The sequence below is a fragment of the Canis lupus genome, chromosome 12 (genome assembly GCF_048164855.1).
Source record: "Canis lupus baileyi chromosome 12, mCanLup2.hap1, whole genome shotgun sequence".
NCBI lineage: Eukaryota > Metazoa > Chordata > Mammalia > Carnivora > Canidae > Canis > Canis lupus.
Window position 1 is genome coordinate 42,239,315 of NC_132849.1, and position 14,178 is coordinate 42,253,492.

Below are 14,178 nucleotides of genomic sequence, written 5' to 3' on the forward strand. Positions count from 1 at the left end.
ATCTTACTTATGGGACAGATGTGTTCTTCTAAATTTAGCTTTCTAAATTCACATCTGGCTCTCATCTACTATGCTGTAAACTTACAGATTTGTGACTGACTCAACTGTCAGTACCTTCCAGAAGTCCCACCTTTTTCACCTAGTAAATGGTCAATAAAATTGTGCTGATGGCTACAAGGCTACACTTGATCTGTATCTACACTACATCCATATTTGTATCTATACTACACTATATCTGTATATATCCTATTGACTTGGTTGTTCTAAGGAGAAATTTAGGCATGGACTCTGAGAGAATTGGAGTTAGAATTCTACTTCAGAGGCAGTAGGGACTCCTGAAGGTTCTATGGTCATGTAAAAGGAGGTATTTTTTTTTAAATTAGTGTGTAAATATGAATATTTAAAGGAAGTATCTATGAGTATTTAAAGGAAGGAAAAACAATTGAATCAGAAATTTCACAGTTAACACACGGTATACATTATGAGTTGATTGGTAGTAATATACAACTATTAGGTGAGGAAAAGGGGCAGATGTAAAAAATACTGTGAAGGAATAACCACATGAGCTGGTAATTCACTGAATATAGATTAAGATTTTAAGTTCTGCTACTGTATGATTAGAACAGTTGTAGAGACAAATAAATTCAGAAGAGGATCTTTTTTTGAGAAAAAATTATCTTAGATTATATAATAGTTGCAATGTCCCAGGCTTGCTCATGTGAATCAGTAATAAGGTTTGCTATATTGCTTTTTGCCTTTGGCTTTGCTCTAAAATCTGAGGCGTCCTCTGCATATTCATGTTTCAGAGGGATTAACTTAGGTGTCATAAGGCTTAAAACAGCATAAGGTACAGAGAGACTGTGTGGTTTAGTATAAAAATAGGCTATACATTCAGATAGAACTGAGTCCCATTTTGCTGTTTTTATTGTTGGTGTTGTTTTACCTTTCAACTGTAACTTTCCTTTGTCACTAAAATGTGTGTCATGATGCCACTTAAAGATTGCTTGGGGGGAGGGTCAAGTGTTAAATGAGGCTACCTTTATAATATGCCTAGAACATGACTGGTGACTGTGATGTATATAAATTCGTAAAGAATGCCTCATTTATTTCCCAGCCTTGTCAAAATGACAACTATTTTATTCCTAATAAATATCATAAACATGTTTATCTGAAACTTGTTTTTTGAATATGTTTTGAGAATTTTTAATGGTAGAAAAATAGGTTTTTTGTTTTGTTTTTTTGTAGGCCCCTAAGAAAACCATGTTTACTTCTCCAAGACCAATGTCCAGTCTACATCCATATAAGCACATACTTTTACATGGCAGTAATAACAGCAAATCTTCTATTTTATGCCTCTTTAATTGTTGTTATTGTCTGCCGTATTATAAGCATTTTCAAGTGGTAATAACACTTTCATAATTATGGTTCAGCATGACTGCATAAAACAAAATAGAAATTTTACCTGAAAAGCAAGAAGTTGCTTGTGTATGAAGACAGAAGCATTGAAAAGCATCTACTGCTATATTTTAGCATAAAAGCCTGGAGTAGAGCATCAGCTCTTTGTGTTTCTTATAGAATGATGAATTGAGTTTTCTGCAACCATAAACCATTAAGTGATTCCAACCACTTTATGTGGACTGAAGGAAGAAAATTTTGCTAGCAGAGGTCACTACTGGGAATCAGCAGCTGCTGAGGCAGTAAGACTCTGACCCCTGCTCCTGATAACCTTGTGTTACCTTTAAATGCTCTCACACCCCCAATTAGCTCACTTTCAATTAAGCCTACTGAGGGAAAATGAATGTATAAGTTTATTGGTCAAGTGTTTTTTTCCAACATATTGCCTACCCTCTGTCATCCTGAAACAAAAGGTTTTACATTTAATACTCTTTAGTTCAGAGTAATGAATAAATACTTGTTCCTTCCTGTAGAGAATCTGTGTATATCCTAAACCAGGGATGGGATGAAAGCACAGTTTCATTTACAACTCCCTTAAGTGCTCCACTTCTCATCCACAGTCCCTCAAAGTCATGCTTTTTTTCAAAGCAAACTGGCAGAGCCCCTTCCTCCCTGGACGTACTGTGTTTTCTTGAGATATCAAAGTCTAAAATACAGTGTACTTGTTACAGGCGCTAGTATGAGTACAGGCGCTACAGGCGCTACAGGCGCTACAGGCGCTAGTATGAGTAAAACATAACTACTTGTGTTCTGCTTTCTATAAATATCTGTTCAAATTGTAGTTGGAATTCTCTCCCAATTCACTCCATACAATCTTTCATCAGGAACTTGGTTCTTAATACTTTCACCACCTCCTTAGTCCTCAGTAGTCTACTAAAAAGACTTCTGTGGCAGCTTTTTTTTCACCACCAATGGTAGGATTTCATCAAAGGGGGCAGTAGAGCATAATAGGAATTCAGGCTGTAGTCTAGAGTCAGACAGACCTGGGTTCAAATGTCGCTCCACCACTTTGAGCAAATGATTTAACCTCTCTAAGCCTCAGTCTCCTTATCTGCAAAGTAGAGATAATAGTATTTATCATAGGGTTGGCTGTGAACATTAAGTGAGATTATCAATGCAAAATGTTTAACACATTGCATGGAACATTTTAAACATCTAGTAAATCTTAACCTATTACAAGAATCAAAGAATGTAGGTAAAAGTTGCTGGGATAGAAAGGAGGGATGCTAAAAGGCAATTTTTATAATTTAGCCTAAGGTAGATCCTACTTACCTTCAGATGCAAGAGAACGAATAAAAACTATGGAGGTGTTGCAAGGGAAGAGACTATACTGTTAGTCAAATTTGTTTAGTGATTACTAAGGCCAGGGAATGGAACAATGACTGAAATGTGACTCCTACCTTGAAGAGTCTTAAGAGTTTAATTTCTCTTTTATTTTTTTTTCTCTTTTAATAAAACTTCAGTAGTCACTGTTAATCTCATAAGGATATAGCAAAAATAAATGCGATATTCTGAAATAATACAGATCTCATTGTGGAACTGAGGAAGAACCATAAGAAATCTGGCAGTCCTAAAGGCTTTTTAAGAAGTAAAAAGGATCACTGCTAGCAGAATATTACTGAGAATTGAGAAGTGTCAGAGATACCCTATCTTTATAATTTGAATGAAAATTAGAGTGGTTGACTAAAAGCATTTCCAGTTCATGATTGGTTACCATTTTTCAAAGTCCTCAAATCCCAACAAAAGTGAAATGTGCAAGTAAATTATGATACTTATACCATATCATGATTAAAAATCAGATTTCCAAAGACTACTAACATGGGGAAATGCTTTATGGTAGTGAAAAAAAGCAGGCCTAGACATAGTACGCTTCTATTTTTTTTTAAGTAGAAGATAGAAAAGTATATAGTATTACAAGATTATAGTAATCAAAAACAGTATGGTATTTGCATAAAACTGACCCATAGAGAAGTGGAACAGCATACAGAGCCCAGAAGTAAACTCAACGCATATAGGGTCAATTAATTTATGACAAAAGAGCCAACAGGTGGAACCAATAGCCTCTTCAATAAATGGTGTTGTAAAAACTGGACAGTATCATGCAAAAGAAATGAAGAGCGCTATCTTATACCATGCATAAAAAAAATAAACTCACAAAAGATTAAAGGCTTGAATTTAAGACCTGAAACCATAAAACTAGAACAAAGTGGGAAGACACTCATCTTGCCAATGGCTTTTTGGATTGGACATCAAAAATAAAGGTAACAAAGCAAAAATGAACAGTGGAATTACATCAAATTTAAAAACTTCTGTGTAGCAAAGAAAGCCATCAACAAAATGAAAAGGCAACCTATGGAATGGGAGAAAATATTTACTAATCATATATGATAAGGGGTTCATATCCAAAATATGTAAAAAAAAAAAAAAACAAAACTACAGCTCAATAGGAAAAAATCCAATTAAAAAATGTGCAGGGAAATGAACAGACATTTTTTCAAAGAAGACAAGTAGCTAACAGTTACACAAAAAGGTGTTCAACATCACCAATTATCAGGGAAATGCAAATCAAAACCACAATGAGGTGTCATTTCATACTTATTAGAATGGCTATTATCAAAAAGATAAATAATAAGTGTTAGTGAGGAGTTGGAGAAAAAAGGAACCCTTGTACACTATTGGTGGTAATTTAAGTTGCTGCAGCCACTGTGGAAAAACAATATGGAGGTTCCTCAAAAAATTAAAGATAGAACTACTATATGATCCAGCAATTCTGTATCTGGTATCTATCCTAAAGAACAAATTCACTATGTCAAAAAGGTATCTGCACCCCTTTGTTCATTGTAGCATTTACAATAGTCAAAACATGGAACAATGTTAAGTGCTCAACTGATGAATGGATAAAGAAAATGTGGGCTGTTTGTATAAGCATGTGTGTACAGACTATCATTCAGCTATATAATATCACAGGAATGGAGTATTAGTCAAAAATAAGGAAATCCTGCCATCTGTGACAACACGGATGATCTTGAGGGCATTATGCTAAGTGAAATACTTTAGACAGAAAAATAAAAATACTGTGTAACCTTACTTATATGTGGAATCTAAAAACAAAACAAGACAGAAAAAAATCCTCACAGATACAGAGAGCAGACTGGTGTTTGCCAGAGGCGGGGATACACAGTGGGCATAATGGGTGAAGGTGATCAAAAGATACAAACTTCCATTTATAAATCAGTCCTGGGGTGCAATGAACAACATGGTGACTATAGTTCACAATACTGTATTGTATATTTGAAGGTTGTGAAGAATATATCTTTTTTTAAATTTTTATTTATTTATGATAGTCACAGAGAGAGAGAGAGAGAGAGAGAGAGAGAGAGGCAGAGACATAGGCAGAGGGAGAAGCAGGCTCCATGCACCGGGAGCCCGACGTGGGATTCGATCCCGGGTCTCCAGGATCGCACCCTGGGCCAAAGGCAGGCGCCAAACCGCTGGGCCACCCAGGGATCCCGTGAAGAATATATCTTAAACGTTCCCATCACATAAAAATACATGTGGTGAGAGATGTTAACTTATTGTGGTAACAATTACACAATGTATCAAATCATTATGTTGTACATCTAAAACTAATACAATGTTATATGTCAATTATATCTGAATTTTTAAAAAGTGTATATAATAAAACCAGTACTTAATCACTGATAAAACTGGGGAGATCAGTATATTTATTTTCTTTTTTGAAATGTCTATTGAATAAAACATTTCAAAGAAAATGATTCAGGTTCTTCACATGCTTAATACTTTAAAATACTTGAAACCCATGGTATATTAGGTTTCAGTTTAACATAAGTCACACTAAAAATCTTTTAGTTTAGTTAAGCTACCACAAAGCCAGGTACTGACACAAGACAAATAGTAACTGAAAAGAAAACTTTCGATAGTAATTTAACTAATATTGTTCTAGTATATAAAATTAGTATGTACCCCTGCCTGTAAGGACTTACTACAGTTCAATAAATAACTCAGATTTAATAGCTTGCATAAATCTAATTGCTACATATTACTAAATCATACCTTGAGAATAGCTATAAGCTTGAGAACGATCAACTACTATGTCCATGGAGTTATGTGATTCCTGAGAATGTTTCTCCATCACCTCTACTGTATCACTGGATGAAGATGATGAAGATAATCCCAGTCTAACATATCTTCCTTTTTTACCACAGAGTGAACAATCTACTGGTGTGGCACTAGGTCCCCGGGGCAGTTGAACTTCATCTCTGTTGTAGTTTCTAACAGCTCCACTGTGATGCACAGAGCGTTCCCGTTGCCATATATAATGAGTTGGAGCAATAGCCATAACCTATGGTGGAAAGCTTTCTTTTAGAATTTTCGTAAGATTTTAAAATTTGGTAAGATTAAGTAAAAGAATTATGACTCACAGACAGCTATCTCTAAAACTAGACCTAAAAGCCTAAGTTACTGATGTTTAAAAAAAAGTAGGCCTCTCCAGATAAGACAGTATTACCTATAAAGTGATTCACTGCTTGGATTCTTAAGATAATAACTAACAAAGTACTGAAGTTACTTCAAATATTTCAACCTTCCAAGTTTTTCAATTCAGAATATTCTAAGTTTGGGATAGATAACACAATTAGTCCAAAACAACACATAATTCTTAACTTTGGAATGTATTGCGTTGAAAATAACATTGTTGAGGTTTCTAACTACGTTGTTAGGCTAATTTTAACATGCTTGCAATTATGGCAAGGGAAGTGGTGAGTAAGAAGATGGGTAAATTACCTAACCTCTCTGTGCCTCAGTTTCTTTATCTGTAATATGAAGAGAATAATAGAGTCTCCTTTAGAGGATTTTGCAAGGATTAGATGAGGAATTAATTATAAAACACTTAAGATTCCTTGTTACATGGTGGGTATTGTTCTCGAAGGTTAAATAAAATACTTCCTTTGGAGTCAGGATAGACTTAGTTTTTTATTTTTTTAACCTGGCTTTGCCACTTGCTAGCTGTATGATATTGGGCAACTTAACCTTTCTGAGGCTTAACTTCCTCATATTTAAAATGGGGATATTATCTGCATCATAGGAGGGTTAGATATGTATAAAATCCTTATCACAAAGTAAGCAGATGATAGTCACTGAAGAAGTCAAAGTAGGGAAATATACCTATATATGTTGACCCTATGATGTCTAAAATTTCTAAGCAGTGTTGGAATATTGCTTCAAAGCAAAAAATGTTTAGTTGCAGTTATCAATGACCAAAGTAAATAAGAATTATAGAATTTGAGAGTTAAGCAATTATTAATGCTTAAACGAATGATTTTCAACTTGTTTCAGGAGCTCTGTGTTTTCATAGATTATATTAGGTGTCCCAGAATGGGATATGGGAAGACCAATCAAGAAAAGAACCTCAATTTAGAGGATTATGTATAAAATTTTGCTTGGAAAGATACTTTTGTGGTTAAAAATGAAAACTTAAAAACCCCAGACTGAGACCAGTCCACTTAGAAAACAGGGAACCTATGGCTTCTTCCAAAATGATATAAAGAATGCTAGCTATGCTAATTTTTTAAAGTATATTTTAGGATTGAATTTATTTTATAATCCACCTTTTAAATTCTCAAAAAAAGTTTTCAACAAACATGTAATAAAGTTACATATCTTCTAAAAAGTAGATGTAAAGATATTAATTCTAACAATAAATATTTTCATAACAATGTAAAACTAGGTTCAGAGCTATGTAAAGTGAGGAAATAGAATACAGAATTTCTTATTCCTTCCATATTTTTCTATTTCTTCCTCAACATTTGTACATCCTTATTTCCATTTCTGGAATGTCCTCTCCCTTTTGTCTTGGTATTGCTTTTCCTTCAGTGCTGAGCATAAGTCCCACCTTTCTAAAACTCCAGTTTTTAGATTGTACTGTTTTATTTTTAATGCTACGTAAGGACTTTTAGCATGTATCTAAAACTCAGATATATCTCTTTTTATGAATGCAATCTATTGAAAACTCTCTGTGCAGGAATATTCTCTCATATACCTCTCTATCAAATGCCTTCCACACAATATTATGTAGTCACTGTATATTTCTTATTGATAGATGAAAATAATTAAGAATTAGAGGCCACTGACATTATAAACTTCCAACAACATGATTTTTTTAAGGATCCTGTAGCAAATTCTAGTGAGAAGATCAGAGAAAAATAGGAAGCAAAAGGCACAAGATAGGTTTAGTAAACTGTTCTTTCTACAACAAACTAGCATCAGTCTCTCTACATACTAACCCAGCTAGAAAAATGCATGCACACATACTTGTGTACTTTTAAATACGTTTGCACATATTTTACAGATATTATTAGAATGTTATTATGATAACAACAGAGAATTACAAAAATTTTAAGAGGGTCAAGGAAGCAGGATTTTGGTCTTCTATTAGTTCTATGACCTTGGGCAAATTACATAACCTTCTGGGCTACAAGGTATCTTTTGCATATGAGAAAACAGGTCATTTACAGTCCTCAAACTCTATGACTTATGAAAGTAACTTCTTTGAAGCATTAGTAGCACTTGATCTACTAGAAATATTATGCTACATTTTATTTTACTCGTCATTTTTAGTGATTATTTTTGGTGCCTTTGATGGGTATCCCAAAATTTAATACTTGGCCCTATTTTTCTCTATATATTCTACTTCTCTGTGATCTCAAGATGGTATAGAGTAGGTGTTAAAAACAAGGACCCTGGAATCAGACTTCCTAGGTTTGAATACTAGCGTGCTGCTTGACTAATTCTGTGACCTTAGAGAAATTATTTAGCCTTTTTGTGCCTGTTTCCTCTTCTGGGATTACCTAGCTAGCTATAAGAACTGTTGTGAGAGTTAACACATATGCAGTACTTAGAACAGTGCCTGACAAGTGTCCCAAAAGTATTAACATTACGTTCACCTTGACTCTTATCTACTCTACCAAGCTTTAAATATCACTTGCATATGATGACTCATTTTATATTCATGCCTCACTTAATTATCCAAATATACCTTAAATTCATGTCTAATACCAAATTACTTATTTTTTCCAATAAATCAATTTGTTTCTTTAGTGTTTCCTATTTCCATTATGGAACACATTACCCTTTCTGTTCTATAGATTTGAAACTCTGAAAGCTCACTCTCCCATACGCCCTATGTCCAACTGGTCACCAAGTAATGACAACTATAATTTTATAACATTGACTTTTCTTTGGCATTGCTATCTTCAGCACTGTTTACACCTTCCTTCTGAACTATAGGAAGTTTAACACTTTCCAGTACCTTCCCTATATTGGGTCTCTGCTGCATTTAGTCATTGGATTGTTTTGTCCAAAACTGTTTATGTCACATCTCTGCTTTCTAAATTCTAATCTCGAATCAAGTAGTAGCTGACAGACAAATCAGCTATGATGATACTGTGCCATCTAGGCCAGAGTACATAACAAGAACAGAGAAAAGCTTCCTTTTGATAAAATTGCTATCGTCTATCATGTATAAAGGGACTGGAATTGGAGTCTAACTCTTTCTCATCAGATTGGCATTTTCCATAATCTGTAAAACAATCTAGAAATTAAGTTATCATCAACCTAAATAAATTCCACCTCAGAGGAGCTGATATCCAAAAAAGGTAAACTCATTATAAGATAGTAAGATCAGAATAAATACGGAAATGGTCTTTACTCTTTTCTAGAGAAGCTCTGTATTTTTCAATATAATCATACCTCATCTCTTTCCAAAAAAGGATTTGAGGCAGCTGACAAAAAGTAAAAACAACAACAAAAATTTTCTAGGATCCAGAAGGGAAAATTAGGCTAAAGGAAGAAAGCAGACAGGCTGGTAGTAAAAGGTGATATAATTAATGTAGTTAGGGATAAAACTTGGCTCTTAGTTTCTTTGCAGCAACCAAGGTTAAAAAAGAGACAAATTTTTAAAATTCATACTATCTGAAAGGAGAGAGTAAGTTTTTTGACAGTGGTATGTAATGGAAAGAGTGCTAAGTTTAAGAACTAGCTGGTTCTACCATTTATTAACGACCATGGACAAGTTACAACCCTTCAAAGCCCCAGTTTGTCAGAAAAATGGACAAAATACTTATGCTACTTAATTCCTTTTTAAAATGCTTTTTAATTCCTGAGATAAAATAACATAACAGATATAAATTTGATTTCCAAATTAACCAATATAACCAGTGGAAGGTAGCTGTCAGAGAAAAAAAGAGAAAACAGAAAACACTGGGAAGTTATTAGATACGAAGTTCTGGGTTTAACACTTAATTGATGTATGGTCTTGAGTAAACCTCAATCTCCTTGGTTCTCAGTTTCATCAGATGTAAAATGAGAATTCTACAACCCTCATAGGTACTTTTATTGAGGATAAGATAATTTATATGAAAATATTTATGAATTTGTTAGAGCATAATGCAAATGTAAAGTATTATTATTGTAAACCAACTTGTAAATGCTATCATAACTTGGGTTTACTCTAGGATGAGACTAAAGAAATGGACTTGGCAGTATGTCAATACTGGGTTCTCAATAACAAATGCATAGAATATTTAAATTTCTAACATGTTTTGCCACTTAAATGCATCAAACTTCAGGGCAAGGATAATATAATCACTTCTTTATAACAACCCCCATAGCATTGAAGTTAAATGTCTTACTCATAAGTTAGCTATTGAATGAATAGTTAACAGAATAAAGTCTAGATAATTTCTGTTCCTATATACCACCATGATTCAACTGTTCCTGGCTGCAACAGTCCTAAGAAAGACTATCTATGTCCCCCTATTGTAAAAGGCAGTGCCAAGTCAGCTCAGTAAAGAAATTTTATAGTTTATTCTTTTTCTACTACATAGATAAGAAGGTATGAAAAAAAAATCGCAAGCTTTAAGTTCCATTCACTTTGTCAGTCAGCAGTATTTACTGAGTACTCTGTGTCACGCACTATTCTGGGATAAAAATCAAGATCATGGCCTCTTGGAATTTATACTCTAGCAGGGGGAAATAGACATTAGCAAGATAGGCAAAACAATATATTATATGATGGTTAAATGCTATGAAGAAAACTTGTTAAAGGAATACAAAGGAATAGTGGGAGGTACTACTTGTTATTTTAGCAGCTTTATTGGGGTATAACTCAAATACTATACAATTCACCCACTTATACAATGGCTTTAGTATATTCAGTTGTACAACCATTACCACAGTCAATTTTAGAACATTTTTATCACTCCATAAAAAATGAAATCATGCCCCATTTTCTCCCTCCCCTCAGCCTCTGGCAACTTCTAATCTACTTTATTATATTTTTGGATGTCTCTTTTAGACAGTTCATTTAAATGGAATCATAAAATGTGTGATCCTTTCATAACTGACTTTTCACTTAGCATAATGTTTTCAGGTTCATCCATGTTGTAGCATGTTATCAGTACTTCATTCCTTTTAATTGCCAAGTAATCTATCATTGTATAGATATACTGTATTATTTATCCATTCGTTCACTGGACATTTGGGTTTTCACTTTTTGACTACTACAAATGTTGCTGCTATGAATATTCATGTACAAGTTATTGTGTGGATATAGCTTTCATTTCCTTTGTGTATATAACTAGAACTGGAATTGCTGGGTTGTAATGATAACTCTACGTTTAGCCTTTTGAGGAACTGCTACAGTTTTCCAAAACAACCACTATTTTAAATTCCTACCAGAAGTGTATGAGGGTTCCATTTCCTCCACATCCTTACCAATACTTGTTATATTTGTCTTTTTCACGATAACCATCCTAGTGGGTGTGAAGTGATATCTCATTGTTGTTTTGATTTTGCATTTCTCTGATGGCTAATGATGTTGAGCATCTTTCCATGTGCTTTTTTGCCCATTTGTATACCTTCTTTTGAAAAGCCTTTTCAGATCCTTACCCTTTTAAAAATTGAGTAGTCTTTTTATTGCTGAGTTGTAAGAGCTCTTTATCTACTCTAGATTCAAGTCCCTTATTGGACAGATAATCGGCAAGAATTTTCTCCCACTTGTATTTTGTCTCTTCACTTTCATGGTGTTCTTTGAAGGGCAATTTTTCAATTTTGATGATGATCTCTATTTTCTTTTGTTGCTTGTGCTTTTGGCATCATCTCTAAGAAACTTAATTCAAGGTAATGAAGATTTACCCCTATGTATAAAGAGTTTTATAGTTTTTAGCTCTTATATTTGGGTCTTTGATCCATTTTGAGTTCGTTTTTATATATGATATGAAATAGGAGTCCAATGGCATTCATTTGCATGTAGATACACAGTTGTCCTAGCATCATTTGTTGAAAAGACTCATTTCTCCATTGAATTTTCTTGGTACCCTTGTCAAAATTCAATTGAACATAAAAATGAAGGTTTATTTCTGGACTCTTCAATTTTATTCCATTCCAGGAGATACTACTAGATACAGGGTGGTAAGGAAAGGTTTCTCTGAGATTATAAATTTAGGTAGAGTCCTGAATAAAGTAAGGAAGTGAAGCATACTGATATCTGGGGGGAAAGCATTCCAGGTAAAAAAAAATCCTGAGGTGGGAATGTTCTTATTGTGTTTGAAGAACTGCAAGGAGGCCAGTGTACTTGGAGGGAAGTGAGACAAAGTAAAAAAGATTAGAGTTGGCAGACCAGTTAGAACCAGGGTAAGATTTTGCCTTAAAAAAAAATAAATAAATAAAACTTTTATTTATTTGAGAGAGAGCTAGAGATAGCAAGAGAGAGCAGAGCAGGAGGGAAAGGCAGAGAGAGAAAAGCAGGTTACCCACTGAGCAGGAAGCCTGACTCAGGGCTTGGTCATAACCTGGGATCATAAGCTGAGCCGAAGGCAGAGGCTTAACCAATTGAACCACCCAGGCACCCCAGGGTTTTGCCTTTTATTCTATGTGAGATGGGAAGCTGTTGGGGACTTGTGAGTAGAGGAATCATGATTTGACTTACTTCTGAAAGATTTACTCTGGCTAGTGTATGAAAATAGACTACAGGATAGAGAGATTATGAGACTACTTGGAAAGTTATGGCAATAACTGAGGCACAAGGGGACAATCAAAGTAGGGCTTAGTAGTAGAGGAGGTGAGAAATGGTAGGGTGCTATATATTTTTTTTAAGGTATGGCTATAAGACAAGTATAGGGCAACAGTTTTTTGGCTTGAACAATTAGAATGATGAAGTTACCATTTATTAACATGTAGAAGATTGCAGGAGGAGTTAAGTTTGGAGTTCTATGTGAGGGAATCAGAAACTGGATTTTCAGCATGTTAAATTTGAGGTATCTATTAGACAATGAAATAGGATAGGAAATTTGATAAGCACATCTAGAATTAGGGGAGAGATCTGTTGTCAGTGTTGAAGCCTTGAGAGACTCAACTTTTCTATAAATCCCATTACATAACTGAGTTTACAGCTATCTAAAACTTTTTAGTCTTTTACATATACACCATTAAGCCATACCATTCTCTGGCTGCTTAAAAGTCTGATGCCAGTAACTGAAGTAATCCCAGCTCCAATTGTGTAAATTAAATTGCTGCAGTTATAACACTAGTTGTTCTATCTTAGGAATGGGTGGGGGGGGGAGACGGGCAATCTGCCATGAGGTGAGCATTACCTATCCCCGCCTCTTGCCTCTGGTACCCACTCCATGCTCTTAGCTAAATGCCGTGGGGCTTGAAGTGTTTACTTTGAAAAAAAATCAGAGTGTTCAAATAAGGCCTACTATCATGTCCAAGGATGGCATGGGTTCACAAATTACCCACTCCTGACCTGGGGAGGGAATGATAAAAAATAGCAATGCAGGGCTCTTCCAATGCCCTGTTAATTTAGAATGAATTGTTTAAATCCTTTAATGAGGATCCATTAATTTGGGGAAGGTGAGATACATAATCAATTTTTCGTATTTTCCTAATGAATTCAATCCTGAAAAAACCTCACCTGCTATTCAGTCTTCTAAGTTGTTTTTGAATCCTTTCATTTCCCCAACATTCTACAGTCCTCTTAATTTAATCTACAATTATGCATGCTTTCTAATATCTTCATCTTATTAATAAATATAATTAACAAGTTTAATTCTGGGCATACCTTCAAAATATTTCCTGAAGTTTGACACTAATCCATTAATTGGCTTTTGGCCTATCATCATTTACTAGCTATGACTTTATTTTCATTACAGCATTATCTAATTCACATTTTACCAAACTTTACTAAACTAGTATTGGCTTACAATGATCACTGCCCACTATTTAATTTTCTTCTTTTTTCTTTTTTTTAATATTTAATTTTCTACTCTAGAATATTTCTTTAGATTGCACCATTAACATTTTTCTTTATTGGAAACCAGAACATTAGATAAAATAACCCATCTTTTGTTTCATAATTTTGATTTAAACTCAATTAACATATAGTGTATTATTAGTTTCAGAGGTAGAGTTTAGTGATTCATCAATTATATAAAACACCTAAAAAAAAAAAAAAAAAAAACACCTAGTGCTTATTACATCACATGCCCTCCTTAAAGCCTATCACAGTTACCACCCCGCCCCCTAACCCCTCTCCCCTCCAGCAACCTTCAGTTTGGTTCCTAGTTAAGAGTCTCTTATGGTTTCTTTCCCTCCCTGATTTTGTCTTATTTTTCCCTCCCTTCCCCTATGATCCTGTTTTGTTTC

At 34.3% G+C, this 14,178-nt stretch overlaps 1 protein-coding gene across 4 annotated transcripts in view; it reads right to left on the reverse strand.

Moving 5' to 3' along the window:
- SPDYA (speedy/RINGO cell cycle regulator family member A) overlaps positions 1–14,178 on the reverse strand; it is a 34,739-nt gene that overhangs the window by 2,274 nt on the left and 18,287 nt on the right. For 3 of the 4 annotated variants that reach the window (XM_072771349.1, XM_072771350.1, XM_072771351.1), the window contains exon 6: positions 5,530–5,818. In XM_072771349.1, coding sequence (XP_072627450.1) covers positions 5,530–5,818 — 289 coding nt within the window. Of the gene's footprint in view, positions 1–2,438; positions 2,507–5,529; positions 5,819–14,178 lie in introns of all 4 variants that reach the window. The other variant, XM_072771352.1, reaches the window with a different exon arrangement.